The 20,710-nt window shown below is 43.1% G+C and overlaps 1 protein-coding gene across 8 annotated transcripts in view; it reads right to left on the reverse strand.

Moving 5' to 3' along the window:
• Positions 1-20,710, reverse strand: part of Dlgap1 (DLG associated protein 1) — a 261,824-nt gene that overhangs the window by 120,972 nt on the left and 120,142 nt on the right. For all 8 annotated transcript variants that reach the window (XM_033757430.1, XM_033757432.1, XM_033757431.1 and 5 more), the window contains exons 3-4: positions 7,018-7,195; positions 1-189 (exon numbers count right to left, since the gene is read on the reverse strand). The exon at positions 1-189 is cut by the window's left edge and continues 85 nt beyond it. In XM_033757430.1, the coding sequence (XP_033613321.1) occupies positions 1-189; positions 7,018-7,195 (367 nt within the window). The remainder of the gene's footprint in view (positions 190-7,017; positions 7,196-20,710) is intronic.

The following is a 20,710-nucleotide window of genomic DNA, read 5'->3' on the forward strand; positions in this document are numbered from 1 at the left end:
CGAGCGCAGCGACACTCGCTCGTCGTCCTGCGAGCAGCCCTTCTCGATGGCGCGCACGTAGCTGTGGCTCCGCATGCGGAAGCAGCCGGGCACGGGCAGGTCCAGCGCCTCCACCGCCTGCGACTCCAGTTCGCTGAACACCGACTCGCACACCGACTCGAACTGGCCGTTCACCTCCATCTCGCTCACCTGCGGGACAGCAGCGGGTCAGTGCCCTGCCCGACGGAGAGCTCGGTTTACTCCCGGAGCAGCCTCCCTGCCTCATTTTCTCCCAACCGAGAGGCTCAGTCTCCAACCCTGGGCCCCCGCCCGGCCCCAGCCCCTCCTGGGGCGCAGACACGAATTTGGAGTCTTCCCCTCCCTGCAGAGTTCACGGCTCCAGTGCTGCTGCTCGGCACAGACACCTTAACAGCACTTGTTCCTACTCTGCCTTTCCTGAGGACTGAGTTGTCGGTCAAATTCTTTCAATGTTGGCTAACGCTTCGTGACGTGCAGCTATGGAAACATGCTTTAAATTTGCGTACAGAGAGACTAAATCCAGATGGTCGCAATCGTGAAAAACACTGTACAGGTTTCCCACTCTTCTTTATAAAGAGCTGATATGGTACACAAATTGCTTAAAAGTTCATTTATAAAGGTCTTTGCAGTGGGGCGTGCTCTTCTTTTATAAATGGTCTTAGCCCTCCTGTTTTCTTTTTTGCGATATCAGTTTTTATTGATCGGTATCCCTCTTCGTATAACTTTCATTGACCTCGACTATGTTTATGAAAAATTATGATTAACTTGATGTTCCAGTCAGCATCTCACTTTGTGGATGATTGCATGAAGATTTGGGAGCAATTTTCTGTTACATTTCAGGACTTCTTGTCTGTTTTTCCTAATATCGAATTCATGGGTAATTGGGAATTTAATTAAGCTTAGAACACACATCAGATCATCAAATACTGTTAACATTTTTGTTGTGCTATCCAAAGATGTGCTCTAGGAAGGCTTATTTCCTAAAGCCTCAGATAAGAGTGGCCAACTAAGACTTTTTTTTTTTGTACCAGGGATTGAACTCGGGTCCTTGCGTTTGCAAGGCAGGCCACCGAACCGCTGAGCTAAGTCCCCGGCCCCCAACTAAGATATTTTACTGGGAGCTGGGTGTGATGGCCCACGTCTGTAATCCCAGCACTCAGGAGGCTGAGGCAGGAGGATCCTTGTGAGTTCGAAGCCCGCCTGGGCTACAAAGTAAGTTCAGGACCAGCCTGAACTACCTAGGGAGACCCTGCCTAAAAAAAATTAAAAAAGATATTTTACTGGAAAGAGATATGGATTTCTTAATAAGAAATCTTTATAACTTAAAAATAGTATTTTCACTTTTTATCTAATTTGACAAAAAGTATATTTTCAAGGCAAATAAATATATATATGTATATCCATATTAAAATTACATCTACATCTTTACCGATAAATCTTTTATTTTGGGGAAATACACAGGGACATTTATTTAGAGGTAAAGGAATGGAGTACCTGTGAGTGCTAAATGGAGTGAAGGAAGGAAAGAGTGGGTGAGTGTGATTTGCTTGTAGTTAACAGGTCAGAACTGGGTCAAGGGTGGACAGAAGACTGCAACATTTGTGGCTCTTGTAAGTTTGAAATGACTTCCAGTAAACAGGAAAGCCAACTACATTATACATGTGTCTATATCACGTCCTATATAAATAATTTTCTTGACATCTCTCCTTCGAATGGCATCCTCAGCATCAGAAAGAAATAGCAAATGTTTGTCCCTGTCAAGGTAACAGCCATTAAACTCGGATGCCTGTCTTGGCAGAGGGTTGACATGCTTGCTCCCCATTTTTTTGGTACTGGGGATCAAACTCTGGATCTTATGGTGGCAAAGCAGGAGGTGGAACCACTGAGCTAAATCCCTGGCACCTTTCTATTTTTTAAAATACACCCCGAATCATAGAGTAAATACAATTCTACAGCTTGTTGGGTTTTTTACTTAGTTGTCTGGGTGAAACATATCAATCTACCTGACTTATCTCATGGTCACGGAAATGGAAAGCTGACACAATAACTTTAAAGGTACTTTGTTATTCTTAGTACAATTAGTACTATTTCTTTTTATCACAATTTTTCTATTGAGTGTGCGTGTGTGCGTCCGTCCTTTGACGACCGACAGAGCTTCCCACATTTTAGCTTTTGCTGATTCCAGGCTCATGATGTTTTGGGCACATTTTCCTGTTTTTCGTGACTCCTGAAAATTGTGAACTGTACCCCGAGCCTTGGTCTGACTTGGAACCAGCCCTTTTAGCATGGCTAGTGGGCATGCGCTTTCTCATGGAAGTGCACATTGCATCTGGGCTGTCTTTATGTCATTGAGAATCATCTTATGCTCAGTGCCTAGATCCAGTAATCCATCAGGGTTGTGAAATGGCCATATTCTTGTTCTATCATTCAGTTTACAACTACTATTTGGAGAATTTTAATAAAGAAATGCCTCCTGTCTTTCATTATCAGGTTACTCAGTGGTTTAGTTCACACGGAGGTGGAAAGACAGATGCTTGGTTTCTCCCTCTTCCATTGAGATAATCATCTGTCCCCTCTTGTCTCAGAGGTGATGAGTTATTTTTTATTTTTATTTATTTATTTATTTTTGGTACCGGGATCGAACTTGGGCCCTTGTGCTAGCAAGGCAGGAAGTGAAATCACTGAGCTAAATCCCGGGCCCCGATAAAGAGATCAAAATTCCAGGCAGGGTGGTGAATGCCTGTAATCCTAGCACTCTGAGTCTGAGCCCACCTGGGTAGCTTGATAACTTACAGAACGTAAAAAAATAAAACAAAAAACAACAGTGGGGTTGAGCTGTAGCTCAGTGTGATAGCGCCGGGAAAGTCCCAGCATCGGCAACAACCATCACAACAAAAAGTGTAACAAATCAAATCAAAACAACAAACAATTCAAACAAAAAAAGACCAAAATAGACGATAGATTAAAAACATTCGCTAGTTGCTGCATTTGGGGTCTTACAAAGGCGTCCTCTCACTGGAGAGGGAGGCCTTAGAATCATTAGGAGGTGGGCTTACTGGGCAGAAGTGAGGTCATTTGGGGCGTGGCCTCGAGGGCACTGCGGGGACCCCAGCCCCTCCCCTTGCCTTCCAGTCCTGGTGGGCATCAGCAGTGAACGGCCCCTCACTCCTTGGCATGATATTTGGCCTCACCCCAGGCCCCAAAGCCACAGGGTCTATGACCGTGGAAGGCAGCTTCCCAAACTAAACTGAAATCCACCTGTGCTCCTTTAAGGTGACTCAAATAGCTGTCACAGGGATGGAAAAGTGACTCGTGCAATAACTGTATTTTTATTTTTTATTTTTTTGGTACCGGGGATCGAACTCAGGACCTTGCCCTTGTGAGACAGGCGGCAGAAACACTGAGCTAAATCCGTGGACCGGAATAACTTTAAATGTACCTTGTTATTCTTAGTTTGCTCCATCTTTGGCAGTGAGAGCCTCTTGTGATTGGCCCTTGAGTCTTTCTTTGATACAAATCTCGTAGCCTTTAATGGCTTCTTCCATAGCAACACTGTTGCCACCAATGCAGGGGGTGTTGAGTAATTAATGAGTTGGGAAACACCGGGGTCTTTTGGTTCTGTCTCTGGCCAGCTCTGTATACAAACTTCGTCCATATGGGTCTCATTTCCACACACATACATCCACACTCACAGTCCCCCAACAGGGAAAGGATGTACTAAGTAAAAAAAATCCCAGTTAAGTGGTTGCTTTCACTACTAAGCACAAAAACTACCTAGTCATATTACTTTGTAAAAATTGCCAGACATGGTGGTACACACCTGAAATCCCAGGACTCTGGTAGGTTGAGGCAGGAGCATCCTACATTCAAGATCATCCCAGTCAATTTAGCAAGATCCTGTCTCAAAATAAAAAAAAGGCTGGGGATGTAGCTCAGTGTGAAGGTTTTGGGCTCAATCCCGTGTGTCAAGAAAAAAAAGAGATGTAATCCAATATGTCACCAGGTAAAATATATCTGTGGACTTTTGTTTGTTTTTTCTGGTACTGGGGATTGAACTCGGGACCTTGTACTTGCCAGAGAGGCGTAGTGCCACTGAGCCACATCTCTGGCCCTTATCTGTAGATTTTCAGTTTGCTCTTCCAGATCAAGATATTTAGGATTGGTACTTGAAATAAATTAAGACAAATTAATTTGAAATGATAGTTACTACATGAAATAGTTTTAAAAATCTGACATTCTATAATTCTTTTTCAAGGCCTACTCTATAAAAGCACCAATTTTAGATATAAATAGATACAAATTAGATATAAAATATAGAAAATGAATAAACCTATGAAAAGATTCTCAATTTTCTCTACCATGCAAGCACAGATTGTTTTGCTTCTATGCGTCATGAAGGATGGAAACAATTTAGCTGTTCTAGGCTGATTCTTTGGCTTACAAAATTTTATTTTTATCTTTCTAGGCGTCTCTGATGAATGTGTCAGGTTTTAAACAGAGGCTATAGTGTACTTGAATTCAATATGATTCTAGTTTCTACAAGTGGTTTAGAGTAGAAAATATCTCTGACATAGCACAAGCTCCCTCCTTTTTGCACAGTCTAGAGAGTGTACAGTTGTGTACCTCTGAGGAGGAAATTCCCCTCCTCTGAATAACAACAAGGCAGCAACTGTAGTTGGAAGCTTGGAATTATCCGGAGACTGTCCTGCACATATGAAAGCTGAATATAAAGTGCGTTAGAGTTTTGAAAGAGGGCTGTGCAGAATAAAGGTATGCCGCAAGAAGTTGTAGTATTTATTGTAAAAAGATAAGGATGAAACAAGTCTGAATCGCACCAGTATGAGCTTCTATTTTCCTGAGATCGGACTGGTTGGTGCCTCCAGCCAAAACTGAATCACACGGATGGGTCTGCACACACAGCTAGAGATTTCCTTTCCAGCGTGGGAGTGTTGGGCTTGCTGCTGGGCTGCCCCAGCCCAGCCTTCCCCAGTGGTTTCCCTGGAGCTCTGCAGGACTCCAAGAGAGCAGGGAGCTCTGTTCATATGGCTCATAGGGAGAAAATGGAGCAGTGGTCCTACTTCCGGGTCACTCTGACAGCCACGTGTACCGCTATTGGCTCACCCTCATCTCATCCATACGAGGACGCTGTGTCCCCACGACCACCACTGTCATGCCGCAGTCACGGCCACTGCCCACACCAAGTGCATCCGTTTTCACCTCCACCATCACAGTCTTCCAGAGCAGCCTCTGCCTCCAGCTCACCACTCTTTCCAATCTTCCCTACGTGTCATTACCAGATTATCCTACATCAGTCTGCTTATATCTGCTGTGTCTTAGGTCTAAAATGTCCCCCAAAGTCTCATGCGGCTTTTGGAAGGTGAGTGACCATGGGGGTGTGCTTCAGTGGATCACTAACGAGTTTGAGGTGGGTTCCTAGAGGCACGACCCAGATGGGTGCCTTCTTCTCCCTCCCTTCCTTCCCTCTGCTTCCTGGACGCCATGAGGTGAGCAGCTTTCCTCCACCAGGCCCTTCCACCGTGATAGTTCTGACCTGGAGCCGGCCAACCATGGACGGAAACTGAGCCTAAGTAAACCTCTCCTTTAAGTTGCAGGTGTAGGTATTTTAGCCAAGTGATGGGAATGGGACTTATACGATACCCATTACCTGCTCCAGCACTGGTGCTTTACTCCTCAATTCCACTCCTCTTGACTAAAGTCCAGTCCCCTCGAGCTGGTGTACAAAGACATTTATTAAAAAGCCTCCCGGACAGTCTTCAGAACAGCTCTCCTACAGCTGCCCCCTAAGTTTTCTGAACTCCAGCCAAGCCAGAGCACTCATTATTCCTTGAATGTGCCTTCGGCTGGCACGGTCCAAAGTTCGGGTTAAATGCCACTTTATCAGAATTCGTTAAGATAGGTATTTTTAGGTCTGATTCCTGGAAGCTTTCTCTTTAAAGTGTTGGGTATTTATTTAGTTTTTGTCCTTTATTCTGGGATCTTATGGACAATAATGTGGCTAAAAGGTAAGTCCCATTTAATATCTGGCTATGTACCTGTCGGACAGGTGTTTATATGACTAATATTATGAAGGTTATAAAGGAACTGGCAGATTGGCTCTGATGGTTAATTCCAAGAGTTTTTGTGGCGGCCAAGTAGATAATGTTTGTGACAGAGTTTTCATGTTTCTCATAAGCCCTCCATGAGACTATAAACCTTTAGGGACGGGTATTAAGTGTACTCACTCATAAAGGCTTTCCTTGGAAAATCTGGCCCAGTGTTTTGCTTAATAAATATTAACCAAATTAATGGTATGGTACTTATTTTTACGCTTGTGACATAAATTTAAATTCAGAGCCTCCAATGTAATTTTAAAAATAACCTCTTCCCTGTGGTACTGGAGATTGTGGTACGTCACACTGAGATACAGCCTAAGCCCTGTTTTATTTTTTATTTTGAGGCAGGGTCTTGGTAAGTTGCTAATTTGCCCAGGCTGGACTTGAATGTGTGATCCTCCCGTCTCAGTCTCTGTAATGCTAGGATGATAGGTGTGTGTGTCGCCATGCGTGGCATAAATACCCTTCCTTGTGTCGGCTCTGAAGAAATCCTTTCTGTCTTCTGGTGGCCCCTAAATCTGCAGGATGAGCTCCTCCCGGCACCCCAGGGTCACTGTCCCTGGCCCAGGATTCCCCGCCCGGACATTTTTGTTGCTGTGCTGTGGGGGGAGCCCAGGGCCACAGGCATAATAAGCGCATCTACCCCGCTGCAGCACGCAGGCCTCTGGCCGGATGACCTGCCCGAGCTCTAGGGCTTCTATGATGAGACCTTCCTCGGGCTGATGAATCTGGCCTGTGTCCTTCCCGACAGCCCTGCAGGGCCCTGCCTGGGTTTCCAAGATCCCTCTACGCCTTCCCTCCCGGGCAGTGGTGTGCTCGGCCTCTGCCTGGGCCCGCGGTGCCCCTTCCCGCCCCCGCTTCCCAGCCCGGCGCGGCCCGCACCCACCTGACTGATGGTGCTCATGGCGCGCATGTAGCTCTCGTTCCTGGAGCGGAACTTGGGCGACGAGAGCAGGCCCGCGGGGTCCAGGCTGTCCAGGCTCCGGTTGATGGAGACCTCGCTCACAGCCCTCAGGTAGCTGTGACTCCGGATCTGGAGCTTGGGCGAGTGTTCGTTGGAGATCCTGGGGGGACAGCGGGAGGTGAGTTGGCCAAAGGGCAAGTGTGCGCGGCAGCCAGACCCGCTCATCCGGCAGCTGCCGACCTCCGGAGGCAAGCCCACGGTGTCTCCCAAGGAAAGCTTCTTTTAGGGTACGTGCTCGTTATCTTTTTACAGTTTTATTATACTTTAAATATTTTGTTATTTATTTTTATCAGTTCACATTTGCGGTAATAATGACATTCGCCGTGGGGAGTTGGTCCATGTACACGACCGGTCTTCATTCTTTTTATTCCTCCATCTCTCGGTCCATTTGCAAAAGATCTATCTCCCGGCTTCCTATTATCTATCTTTTATTTTGCTTTTTTATTATACTTTGGGTTCTTTTAAAAAACGTTTTTATTTAAAAACTTTGATTGTTCCATAATAACAGTGCGTATTTATGGGGGATCGTGGGAAATTTCACTGCTGGTCCGCAGTGCGTAATGATCGGACGGGGGTAACTGGTATACCTGTCACTCAGGCATTTATCATTGCTTTTATTGGGAGGACTCAAATTCCGCTGTTGGCTATTTTACAGAATTAATTGTTGTCAACCATGGTCACCCCACTGCCCTACAGAACATTACAAGTTATCCTGGTGCACCCGTACCTGTGAACTACCTGCTATCCATGCCTATCCCCCCTGTCCCCAGACTCTGCTAACCACTAGTTTGTTCTCCACTTCTATGAAATTCACTATTTAAAGCTTCAGCATTTAGATGAGAACACTCACTAGCCATCTTTCTGTGCCTGGCTTACTTCGCCTAACATTATGTCCTTCAGTTCTACCCATGTGGTCACACATGACGGGATTTTCCTTTTTATGGCTGAGTAGTATTCCTCTGTATACAGCTATGTTTTCTTTGTCCATCTATCCACAGCTGGGCACCTAGTTTGATTCTGCATCTTTGCTACTGGGAATAGTGCCACAATAAACACAGGGACACAGACACCTCTTCAACATTCCGATTTCATTTCCTTTGCATAGATACCTGGTGGAGGGGTGGCTGGATCCTGGGAACCTCCACACTGTTTCCCATGGTGGCTGTACTAATTTATATTCCCATCAACAGTGTGTAAAAGTTCCTTTTTCTTCACAGGAGGAAATGTTTTGACAAGAAACCATCAAGATCGGATGATATTAGAGAGCAATTAAAATTCTCTTCAACCATAAAATAATTTTCTTATTCACATCTTCCTAGACATCTTAGGGAAGGAGATAAGAGCAGCAGTTGTCCTGCCCCAGAATTCTGTATTGTATGAACTTTCCCTTTGTACCTGTTTCTTTCCTGGGGCCATATTATTGGTTTTCTCGTAGCAGCAAGTAGCTCATCTATCTCTAATCTATACCTATCATTTGTCTACCTGTTATCTATCAATACCTATCATCTATTAATATCTGTCTTGTATCAATCATCTATGTCATCTATCTTAAATAGAAATTTTAATGTACAAATTCCATTCATTTTGGCAAAATGTAAACTCAATAGAGATAAAAAGGGAAGTTCCAGAATTTTATGAAGAAAATGGTAAAATTTCATGGAAAGCAATAAACAAGGTCTGAATGAATGCAAAAAAATTTAAGTTTGTCTGATAGAAATACTCAATTTTGTAAAAAATTTAATTTGTCCAAGTGAATCTACAATGTAAATGCAGTTATAACAAAAATTCCCATAGAATTTACTGAAGTGGGTTAAATTCATTTTACAGTTTACATGAGACTCACAGCAACATTATTCATAAGACACAAAGAGAGAAACACCCAACTATCCATGGGGTGGTAAATTATCCATGGAGTGGTGTGTGATTCAACCACAGAAAGGGAAGCAGTGTTAGTAAGGTGACACATGGGCAAACTTAGGAGCCACTTGCTAAGTGAAAGATGGGGCTCACAGAAGACCCTGAATTCCATTTCTCCCATGTGAACTGTCCCGAACAGGTACCTGGAGGGACACAGAGCCCATCAGTGGGTAGACAAGAGACAGGGAAGACAGTGGCGGTAGAGGTGCCATCTAGAGAGTAGGGGATTTCTTTTCCGTTTGATAGAAACAATTTAAAGTCAATGCTGGTGATGATTGTACAACTCCATGGATAAAGTAAAATGTTGACTTGTACGTTTGAAATGTTTGGCATGTGTGTCATAACTCAGTAAAGCCATCTAAAATTATAGCAGGCCTCAGTATCACCAGATTTCTTTACAAGGGGAGTTTAGAGAGTGGACTAAAGTTGCAAAAGGAAATACAGACAGAAAAATGGGGAAAAAGTGAAAAAAAAGTTACTGTAATCCAGCACGGCCACTGTATCTAAAAGTGAGCCTTGGCTTAGCATAATTGTCTTGTTTGTTTTATATGTTTTCTTGGCCCATTAGTCTGTCAATCCACATTTATGAAAATTCACTCTATAAGAACTTATAGAACAAATGGATCTGAAGCTGGGGAAAAAATGTGTGGAGGGGAAGGGGAAGGAAAAGAACGGAGATGTGTGATGCACAAGGACCAGCTCCCCACAGTGAATGGGGACCCTTACGTGCTGCAAACACAGACCGAGGCACACTAGAATTAGAACACACAAAGCGGTTAAAATCGGGGGAGGAAAGCCAGGTAATCTGGTTGCAGTAGCCTATGCCTCAGCGCTAAGCACTACGTATCAGGCGTACTGGAGAGGAACAGGTAGACCCGAGAGTCCGTGTGTGGTGTACGTGTGGAGAATGGACCAGGGGAGTCAGAACAGCCAGAAAATAACAAGCAGACAGGCAAGGGGAGGAATGGTCTTCATCACGTGACTCTGCAACTCCGAGAACAGTGGGTATTAGGACCTTAATTTCTATACCTAAAGACTTCAAAAGTTACCATGATATCCTGAAAATAAACAAACACTATAAAACGCCGGGCAGAGGAATGTGACCGAGAAAGATTTCAGAAGACCGGTGTTAAATCTATAAGCCATTCAGGGGACAACTGACAAGAGGAAGAACAGAAAATTTAAAACTTCTGTTCAGCCAGAAATACTGTTAATAGAGGTAAGAAAAATGGTGTTAAGAACACTACACAGGCCGGGGATTTAGCTCAGCGGTTTGGCGGCCTGCCTTGCAAGAGCGAGGATCCAAGTTCAAACCCCGGTACCAAAAGAAACAAAAAAAACAAACAAAAAAAAACAACAACAAACACTACACAGCATAACAAAAAGGGACCACATCATAGCATCCAGAACAGACTTAGTGCAATTAATAAAAACAGGCAAAGGCTACAAAGAGGTAACCACAGGAAAACAAATATATAAATTCACAGGAAAACAAATTTGCTTGCTACCATACATATAGTAGGATGCTTGGTCTCACTAGTAATTAGAGAAATGTTGATTAAAAATAACATTTAGATGGGGCCAGGGATTTAGCTCAGTGGTACCACCACCTGCCTTGCAAGCACAAGGTCCTGAGTTCAATCCCCGGTATGAAACAAACAAACCCAAACAACAACATAACATTGACACATCACACCCATGTGTATGTCCTCAAATGGAAAAGATATTCTAAATGTCTTCTTCGTAGCATTGTATAAGATCGTGCCCATTCTTAGAGTGGATATGGAATTTCTTCATAGCTGAAAAAGATAACCTCCAAAATTCTAAAACCTGAGATTCTGATTTAGCAGCCACTTTTTCTTTTCATTTGTAGAGATCAAATTTAAATAAATGTAGAACACAAGATCCAGAGTAAATCTCTAAGGTCTTTCACTGTGACAGATAAGAAACTGTCCAGTGCCCTACGGATTTCTATGTTGCTGTCAAACATGAAAATACCTCTGGATGTTTTCCAAGTGTTGTGTGCTTATTACTTATGGTGGTTCATGCCAGATCCCTTTATAAATGCTTGTGACAAAAAATTCCAACCAACCAAATGAAAAATTCATTTTCTCTTGACGATCATTATCTAAAAAAGCGAGCTCCAGCTTGAGGCATTCGTCACTTGAAGTCCACTTCCTGTCAGAACCGAAGACCTCGATGCCAAGTGCACTTCCCTGGCTCTCCCCAGCCTGACCTCCAGCTGGGCGACTCCCAGCGTAAACACTGACAGCTGCTCCCAGCGGTTAGGCGGGGGGTGGGGTGTGTGTGGCGTCTGTTTTGTAAACGGGGATCTTCTGAAGGAGAAGCGAAAGTCTGGTGTCTGCCAGCCGGGATGGGGAAACGAAGTGTGGCAATAGCAACCTAACTTGCCCTTAAGCGGTTTTCCTCCCTACGATGCTGCAGTTGTTTACCTTCTCTCTTCACAGTCTCGCCTTGGACAGTCTCATCCCACTCGGTGGCCCGATTACCCACTTTACACTAACTTCACACACATTTCTGTGGGGTCCATAGCGCTCCCCTAGAATTCAAAGCTAAACTTGGAATGAAATTTCCACCTGAGAGGCTCCCGAGGTATCCCACACTCATCATGACCTCCAAGTCAATATATTCCTTTCTCCTCAAAACTCTTCTTTCATTCCACAGTGAAGTGAATGGCATCTGGACCGGCCCAGTCAACCACGCCCGAGACTCCGTCTCCTCTGTCAATGACCCAAATCCAGCCGACCACGATCCGTTTTCCCTCCTGCTCTCTGTACACATTTACACCTGGCTCCCTCTCCTCCGGGGCCTTTCGTGCTCCACTCCTTCCGCAGTTCAGCCTTCGTCTTGCTTTTCCTAACCAGACTCCTGGCCCAGCCCAGCCTCCAGTGCGCCCTTCTCCTCCCTCTAGATATTCATTCTGTTTTCCTTTTTCAGTAGTTCCTGTTTGCCGCACACGGTGACCACGTTTCTCGTGGGAGCTGGGGTGTGTGCAATGCACAGCTCGGTTCTTTTCTCATCCTCCTCCACCCCCTCCTCTCCCTTCCTACCTCTCTGGTTCCCCTTCTCCTTTGTAAAAGGTCTATGTCCTCGAGTCCCATCCTGCATCTCTTATTTTTCTCTTGAATCTATTTACGCTTTTTGGTTCCCACAAAAGTGAAACCACGTGATATTTAAGCGTGTGTGTCTGACTTACTTCACTCAACACGACGGCCTCGAGGTGCACCTGCTTCCCCCCTAGGTCTTTCGGCCCTTTCCTTAGCGCTCTTCTGTGACTCACGTGAGCCTACAGGGGAAGTCTCCCTGCCACCCACCTTACCAGCATCTCCCTCTGCTGCTTTCTCCTGTGTGCTCTGCTTCTTTACCCTTGGCGTACTCTCCCTCCTCCACTCTGGGCCGCATCTTATTTCAATGCATTTTAGCAGGTTGCTAGGTGTTAGAGAATATTTGGATCATTTCCCTTCAGAGATCCTCCTTTGTTCCTGCCAGCCAGACCCTGCCATGTGTACTCCGGGGGCGGTCTTTAGCTCTCTCCCCCATTGCTGTAGTTATTTTTGGAAAAAAAATGTCTGCATAGTCTTTAGATTTTTGAACCCTTAGAATTCAGTGTCACATCTCATTTATCCAGATACACAGTTACATAGCGCATACTGACACAGAATTCTTTCAAATGATGAGTAGTAAAAGACAGCATTTACCTGAGTGCTTCTTTATGGCAAGCACTGTATTTGAATAATCTCATGAAATGTGGAATGAATAAAGAAGGTAATTCATGGTATCATTATACTAGACCTAAGAGAGTTTGCTCTCAATTTCTTTCTTTTCACTTATAGATCTCCAGAAGGTTTTTATAAAGCTTTATTGAGGTTTGATTTACATGCCATAAAGTTAATCTTTTACAGTGTACACTACAGCAGCTTCTAGCACTTGTGGAATTCTGTCGCCATAACCATGATCTGTTTTTAGGACATCTTCATTGTCCACCCTCACCACACAATCTTGTCCCTCTTGGTAGTTACTATCTCTCCCCATCCCTAGCCCAGAAGGAGACCACTAGTCTACCTGTCTTCTGTATGCCCACTACTGTTCTGCGCACTTCGTGTCTATGAAATCATACAATCTGTGGCTTTTTACACTTGACTACTTTCACTCAGCGCGATGTTTTAGAGGACTCACCCATTCTGTGGCATGTACTGATACTTGATTCATTTTTATGGCCGAGTAACATTCACTGTGTGGATATGTACCACAGTTTGTCCCTTCACCCATCCGTGGATGTTAGCTTTGTTTTCATTGTTTTGATTTTGTTTTTTGAGATGGGGTCTCACTAGTTAGTCTAGACTGACCTGGAACTCACTATGTAGCCCAGGATGGTCTTGAACTCACAGAGATCCTGCTGTCTCAGCCTCCCGAGTGCTGGGATTACAGGTGTGCACCACCACCCCGGCTTGATTATTTTGACTAATGCTATTAAGCATCATCAGGTACATATTTTTATGTCAGCACTTAAAAGCTTTATAGAAAATTATATTCAAGATAAAATAGCAGGAAAATTTACATAGTGGTGGGGCTTTTGGAAAGGCAGAGTAGAATTCATTTAATATATTGGCAAAATTCTTGAGATCAACCATTTCTAAACTTAGGAAACCAAAGACAGAGAACAAAAGAAATCATCCTAGAAAAAACCCAGCGGAGTCTGTGATGACCACCTCCGGGAAACTCCTACTGTCCAGCTCCCAAGCCATGCAGTAACAGCTATGGACAGAGGGCAGCACAAGCAGAGGGAATGCGCCTTTCTGAAGGTCTGCGGACGCTGCCACCTTCAGGGAACGGTTGGTATTTCACGAATCCCACAGTTCCACTCCAGTTGATTTGTTGGGAAAACCCTCTTCCCCGGATGCTATTTTAAAATTTTTATTAGTCGGTGCGCGCAGTGCGTGACGATTATATCAAGGCGGGGAGTTGGCACACGTACAGAACACATCTTCATTCTTTTCCATCCCCTTTCCCTCTCTGCCCTCTCCCTCCCGCCATCTCTTTGTTTTCCTTTTCATTTGCAAAAGATCCATCTCTCTGGCTCCTATTACTTGTTGTTATTAAAAATAGTAGTTCCTTAGTTAGAACTCTTAACATCATAGCTACTTAAGTCTGCAATTTGGGGCATACAAGATCCCGCCCCGAAATTTAAAAGAAAGACCCGGGGACTCTGATGGCAGTGGACAATGTTCAAGGTCCTTCATCATGCTGAGGATCTAAAGGGCTTCTTCACGTTCACACAGAGGGGTGGGCACGCCTGGGAAACACGGGGCAGGAGAGGGGCTGATCCTGGGAGCCTGGATGAGCCGGAAGTAAAAGTGGGGGCTGATCTGTATGCTGTGGGAAATTCCAGTGTGTGTCGACGGATACAGATGTCCCTGGCAAAAGGCAGAATGTACTGGCTTAAGATATGTTCTGATGAATATACCTTATACCTGGTTATACCAGTTTACCTGTTGAACTCTAAACTACGATGACCCCAGGGTAAATCTAAAGAATCAAGACTTAAAAATAAAAGCAAGAATAATAATAATAAAAAAAAGGAAGCAGAGACGTTGGGGACTGCACATTACAGGGAATACCTGGTCTAAGAATCAGTCCAGGAAAGTCTTGAAAAAAACCCAACCAAGCAAAACAGTCACAGTGACGAAAAGAAATGCACACAGCGAAATGTGCAGATGAAGAAACTCAAAATTCATGCCAAGATAAACAGGCAAGATGCAGGATGGAATCTGGAGAAACACATTTGGGTAACAAAAATAAATAAATGCAAGGGAGTAATTATCACAAATGTCAGGACAGCGGCTGCTCTTTACGGGAAGAAGATAATTGTGGTAAAGCCGGAGGACTTGGCGCGGTTCCGTTTCTTGAGTTGCGTGGTAGTTTCAAGAATGTTCTTTACAATAAATAATTAAGTCACACATTTACTTTGTGTGATAATCTGTATATGTTTTTTAATTCTAAACTTTCAAAACATAAAAAGGGAATGGAGGGGTATCTGATTCAAGAGTAGCTAATATAGCACCTAAAATGCACAATTTTCAATAAAAGCACGCCATGAAATAAGAGTATAGGTCACACAGCTAAAAAAACCAATTAACAGAAAATGTTGAAGGAGTTCCAGATGTTGGACTTTAATAGAATTTAAGTGTTATAAATGTGCCTACAGAGCTGAAGGAAACTATGTACAAAGATTTAGAAGAAAGCAATAAAAACCATGTATGACCACAGCATGCCATCAAATAGGTAGCTATCATAAGACAAACTTAGGAAATGAACTAATTATAATAAATATTGTAACTGAATAAATCCTCATTACTTAGTCACAACTAAAAAATTGAAATGAAAAATTCACAGGAGGACTCATGAGCAGATCCGAGCTGGCAAAAGATTTGGACAGGCACAGAGAGACCAGGCAAACTGAAGAACAGAAAGAATGAGAATGAAAAGAACAAATGAGTCTCTAGGACTTGTGGGTGCTGTCACACCCACCAACGTCCCTGTAATGGGGGTTCCAGAAGGAGAGGGCGAAGAGAAATGGGCAGGAATATTTCAAAGAAATAATGGTTAAAAAGCCCCAAATTGGATGAAAACCTTAATCTATATATCCATCATGCTGAATAATCTAAGTGTAATAAATTCAGTGAGATCCACACCTAGCTATATCCTAGTCAAAGACTCAAAAGTCAAAAACAAAATCTGGAAATAAAAAACAGAAAAATGATTCATTATAGACAAGAGACCTGGATAAGATTAACAGCTGCTTTATCATAAACCATGGAAACCAGAAGACACAGAAGTGAAATATTCAAGATTCTGAAAAAAAAAATTAAAAAAAAAAAAAAAAAAAAAAAGACAGGCAGACCAGAGGTCTGTATCTAGAAAAAGGTATTTCTGAAAAACAGGAAGAAATCAAGACATTTTCCAGATGGATAAACACTGAGAGAATTCATCACCAGCAGAACTGCCCTGCACGAAAAACTAAAGTGAGTCCTTCAGGGTCCACAGAAAGGACACCAGCTAGTGACTTGGATGCATACAAGGGAACCAAGAGCATCGGGACAGAGAACCACACACTTGGTTTTGAAACTTTCCCTCCCAACTTACTAAAATAAGTGCATAAACCCTAAGTTAAAACTGGTGATCGGTATGAACAGAAAGAGGTGGTTTCCAAGACCACAGAAGCACAAAGGAGAGCAGATGGAAGGGAGCTATGCTGGAGCACAGTTTCTGTACGTTACTGAAAATAACTGAATATCAGCCTAAACTCGATTCATATTGGATGTTGATCAGCTTTCCCATCTGCGGGGCCAACGATCTGACACCCACAATTTAAAAGAGAAAAGGTTAATTTTGGTCCACAATTTCAGAAGTTTCAGTTCATGGTTAGTGGACTCCAAGGCAAGAATGTCATGGCAGAGGGGCCTGGTGGTGCAAAAGTGCTAGCTTTATGATGGCCGGGAAGTAGAGCACTGGGGGAAGGGTGCATCCGTTAATAAGAGATACACCTCCAAAGGCACAGCCCCAGGGATCACCTCTTCCAAGTGGCCTCCATATCCCAAGAGCACATTCAGCTGCCAACAACAGTGGATTGATCTACGGATGAGTGAAGGGCCCCCATAATCCAGGCACCTCTGCAGGCCCCACTTAATATAGTCAAGATCATAATTAAGATTAACTGGCACTATTGTAATCTCCAGAATAATGACTATGAAAAGAATTTAAACAGTAGCCCGGTGTGGTGGTCCACGCCTACAGTTCCAGCAGCTTGCTGGGCTGAGACAGGAGAATTGCATGGGACCACAAGTTCAAAACCAGCCTGAGTAACATAGCGAGACCAGGTCTCAAGGAAAAAGTTACACTGTAAAAAAGTTACACTGTGTATGTATAACACAAAAGCAAATGGTAATGGAGAGACAGAGAAGGTATGAAAACAAAAGACACATAGGAAACATTAAGCAAGGCAGGGGATTTAGCTCAGTGGTTCTGCTGCCTGCCTCACAAGTGCAAGACCCGAGTTCAGTCCCTGGTACTCAAAACAACAACAACAACAACAACAGCAAAACAACCCAAAATAAAAAAAACAAACAAAAATTAAGCAAAATGGAAAACCTTAATTCCACCATGCAAATAATTATACTAAATGTTACTGGATTAAATTATGCAACTAAAAGACAGAGATTGCCGGACTGGATTAAAAAATCAGAACTCAATTATATGCTGTCTATACTTCACATTAAAAAACACAAATGGCAAATAAAATGACTATAAGACACAGAATACAAACGAAAATCAGAGGCGAGCTGCAGTGGCTCTACTAATAACAGACTATACTTTAGGACAAAAAATATTATTAGCGCACCAAGGAACATGCTTTCTGTGCCAAGACTTGAACCCAGAGCCTCAGGTATGCTAAACTTGTGCTCTATCACTGAGCTACAGCTCTAGCCCTAGGGACATTTTATAATGACAATGTCAACCCATTAGGAAAAATGTGACAACTATAAACAGATACACACCTAGCATTAGACTCCCAAAATAAATGAAACAAAATTTGCAGAATTGAAAGTTGAAATGGGTAACTCAACAGTAGTTATTGGGGACTTCAGTACATGATTCTCAACAATGAACAACACAGTTTGATGGAAAATCAGCAAAGATACAGGAGACTTGTACAACATCAGTAACTGGCCTGACTGGCAGGTATCTAGAGAGCACACCACTGGATGAATTCAGTGTATACATCCTCTCTGAGGGTAGGTGGAGCATGTCCTAGCCATAGGAGTCTGAATACATTTAAAAGGATTCAAATTATACAAACGATGTGCTCTAATTGCAATAGAACTACATTGGAAATCAAGCTCATTTTAACAGCAGGAAATCTGGTAATCCTACAACTATTGGGAAATTAAACAATGCATTAAAAAAACACATAACAGTTGGGCGTGGTGGCGCACACCTGTAATCCCAGCACTCGGGAGGCTGAGGCAGCAGGATCACTGTGAGTTCCAGACGAGCCTGAACTACATAGTGAGTTCCAGGTCAGTCTCAACTACATAGTGAGACCCTGTCTCAACCCCACCCCCCAAGAAAACAAAACAAACAAACAAAACAAAAGCACAAAAACCATAACTTTAAAAAGGAAGGAGAGGGCCAGGCATGGTGGCACACACCTGTAATGCTTTCTGTGCTAGGACTTGAACCAGAGCCTCAGGTATGCTAAGGGGAAGCTGAGGCAGGAGGATTGCCTGGACTAAATAGTGAGTTCAAGGCCAGGATGAACTGCACAGCGAGACTCTGCCAAAGGGAGGGGGAATCAAGACATGCCTTGGTAAAGGAAGAGTGAGGTAATTTATTTCATTTTATTTTATTTTATTATTATTTATTCATTTCCTCATTGAGTTTATTGGTCCATTTTAGGTATACAGTACATTTACATTCATCATTGGGATCTTGTACCTTTACAGGACAGGTCTTGCTTCTCATTTCTCCCCGCTTGCTCCTGCCCTCCCTTCACCCCCTCCTCCTCTCCCCATTTACAAACACTTCATTTCCAGTTTTTCATTTTCTCATATTTTTTCTTTTCCCTTATTCCCTTTCCCCTACCCTTCCCACTTTCCCTACACCTTTAGCCCCTTTCTTCCTATTTCACATTGAGAGATAATTTATTTTAAAGAAAACATTAAAAGGAAATTATAAAGTACTTGAACCGAATAAAGATGAAAACCCAGCACATCAAAATGGATGAGACACAGTTACATCAGTGGTAGCGGGGAAACTGATAGCTTTTATGCCAACATTAGAGAAAAAGAATCTCAATAATATAGACTTCCACCTTAGCTAGCTGGAGGAAGAAGAGTCATTTAAATCCAAGGCAGGCAGGAGGAAGCATACAATGGCGATTAGGCACGGAAATGAATGAAATAGAAAACAAAAAGAAATATTGTTTTTGAATAAATGTTGATTCTTTGAAAAAAAAATCAACACCTTAACCAGATTAAACAAGAGGGAGAGGGAAGAAAGAAAAGCAGGTGACCACATTTAGAAATGAATGAGAAAACAAGATGATTGGCTTGTTAGAAATTTAAAGACAAATCTAAATTCAGTAACTTAAGTGAAATGGGACATTTCTAGAAAAACAAAATAACCAAAACTGACTCAAGAGGAAATAGAAAATTCAAATAGATCAGTAACAGGGAAATAAATTGAATTTTCATAAAAATCTTTGCTAAAAGAAAATCTTAGGTACAGATGATTTCACTGGTGGATTAGATCAAATCAAAATACCACAGCCACTCCCAGAAAACAAGGAAAGACACTTCCACACCCAGTCCATGGGGCTGGTATCACCTCAACAGTGCACACATAGGCACCATGAGTAAAGAAAACTAAGGACCAGTTAATAACCCTTGTTAGCAGAGACACAGAATTCCTCAATGAAAAATAGCAAACTGAATTCAACAACATAGAAAAAGGATTATACGTAAACCAAGTCAGGTGTATTTTAGGAATGCAAGATTGATTTAATGTTTGATTATTATAAATTAATGCAATGGACCATGTGAACGGAATAACACATAACATGATAATCTCAGTGAAGTACAGGAAACATCTGACAAGATCCAAGAGTCTCTCGTGATAAAGACTGCGCATAAACTCGGAATGGAAGGGAACTTTTCAATTTGTTAAAACACATCTATAAACTACCTGCCAGTATAATATTGCACTTAGTGGTGGATGACTAAAGACTGCCCCGCAAGACTGGGAGAAAAGTGAGGTGACTGTGCTCGTGATTTCATTCTGACATCACAACTGGAGATTCTAGCCAGTGCAATCAGGCACAAAAAAGAAATAAAAAGCAAGAAGAAGCCTAACGCACTCAGAACTAGCCAGGAAGCCCCGCCACTGGGTGTTAAGTCTTGACTTTGTTGTTAACTCCCTGAGTGACTGAAAAGAATGACTTCAAACCTTTAGGATTCAGTTTTCTAATCTGCTGAGAGAGAACTAGGTTTGTATGATGCTGTACCAATGGTGGTTTCAGCACAGCACAATGATTCTTAATGATTTGACCATGACTGGCCCACAGATATGTTCAGAACACAGCAGGACTGCAGACATATGACTTTTTATTTCCTGTGTTCCAGACACTTGAATTACCAGCCACATAGAGCCTTCTTCAAACTACTTTTTTTAAAAAAAACAACAATACATCATCCCCTTAACAATTTTCCTTCTGTTGCAGAGAGATGGAACTGAATAAAGGAGTCGATTTCATTCACAGCTTTGTGCCATCAGAAGGACACCTGCTTACACACACAGGCAGCTTCTACCAGGTCCAAAGGGAAGGAACAAGTTCCCATAGACTCCCCAGCTACCTTCCTGGCCATTCCTCCTCCGCAGCTGTTTGAGGTGGAGAATAAAGTGCAGCATCCCTCCTGGGAGACGTTGCAACTGTCATGGGCTGTCGACCTCACTGCCTCCTCGGGGCTCCAGGGTTCTGAGGACGTGCAGCTGAGGGAATAACCCTGGAGAATCATTTCAGGCCACAACTTTTCATTGCCTCATCAACTTTGCTCTGCCCAAAAACCGATCTGGCTGGGGGTTTCTGACTGTTCAACTGGGGTCCCTCTTGGAGAGCTGC

This window comes from Fukomys damarensis, unplaced genomic scaffold (genome assembly GCF_012274545.1).
Source record: "Fukomys damarensis isolate Sample0158 unplaced genomic scaffold, DMR_v1.0_HiC HiC_scaffold_30, whole genome shotgun sequence".
NCBI classification, from domain to species: domain Eukaryota; kingdom Metazoa; phylum Chordata; class Mammalia; order Rodentia; family Bathyergidae; genus Fukomys; species Fukomys damarensis.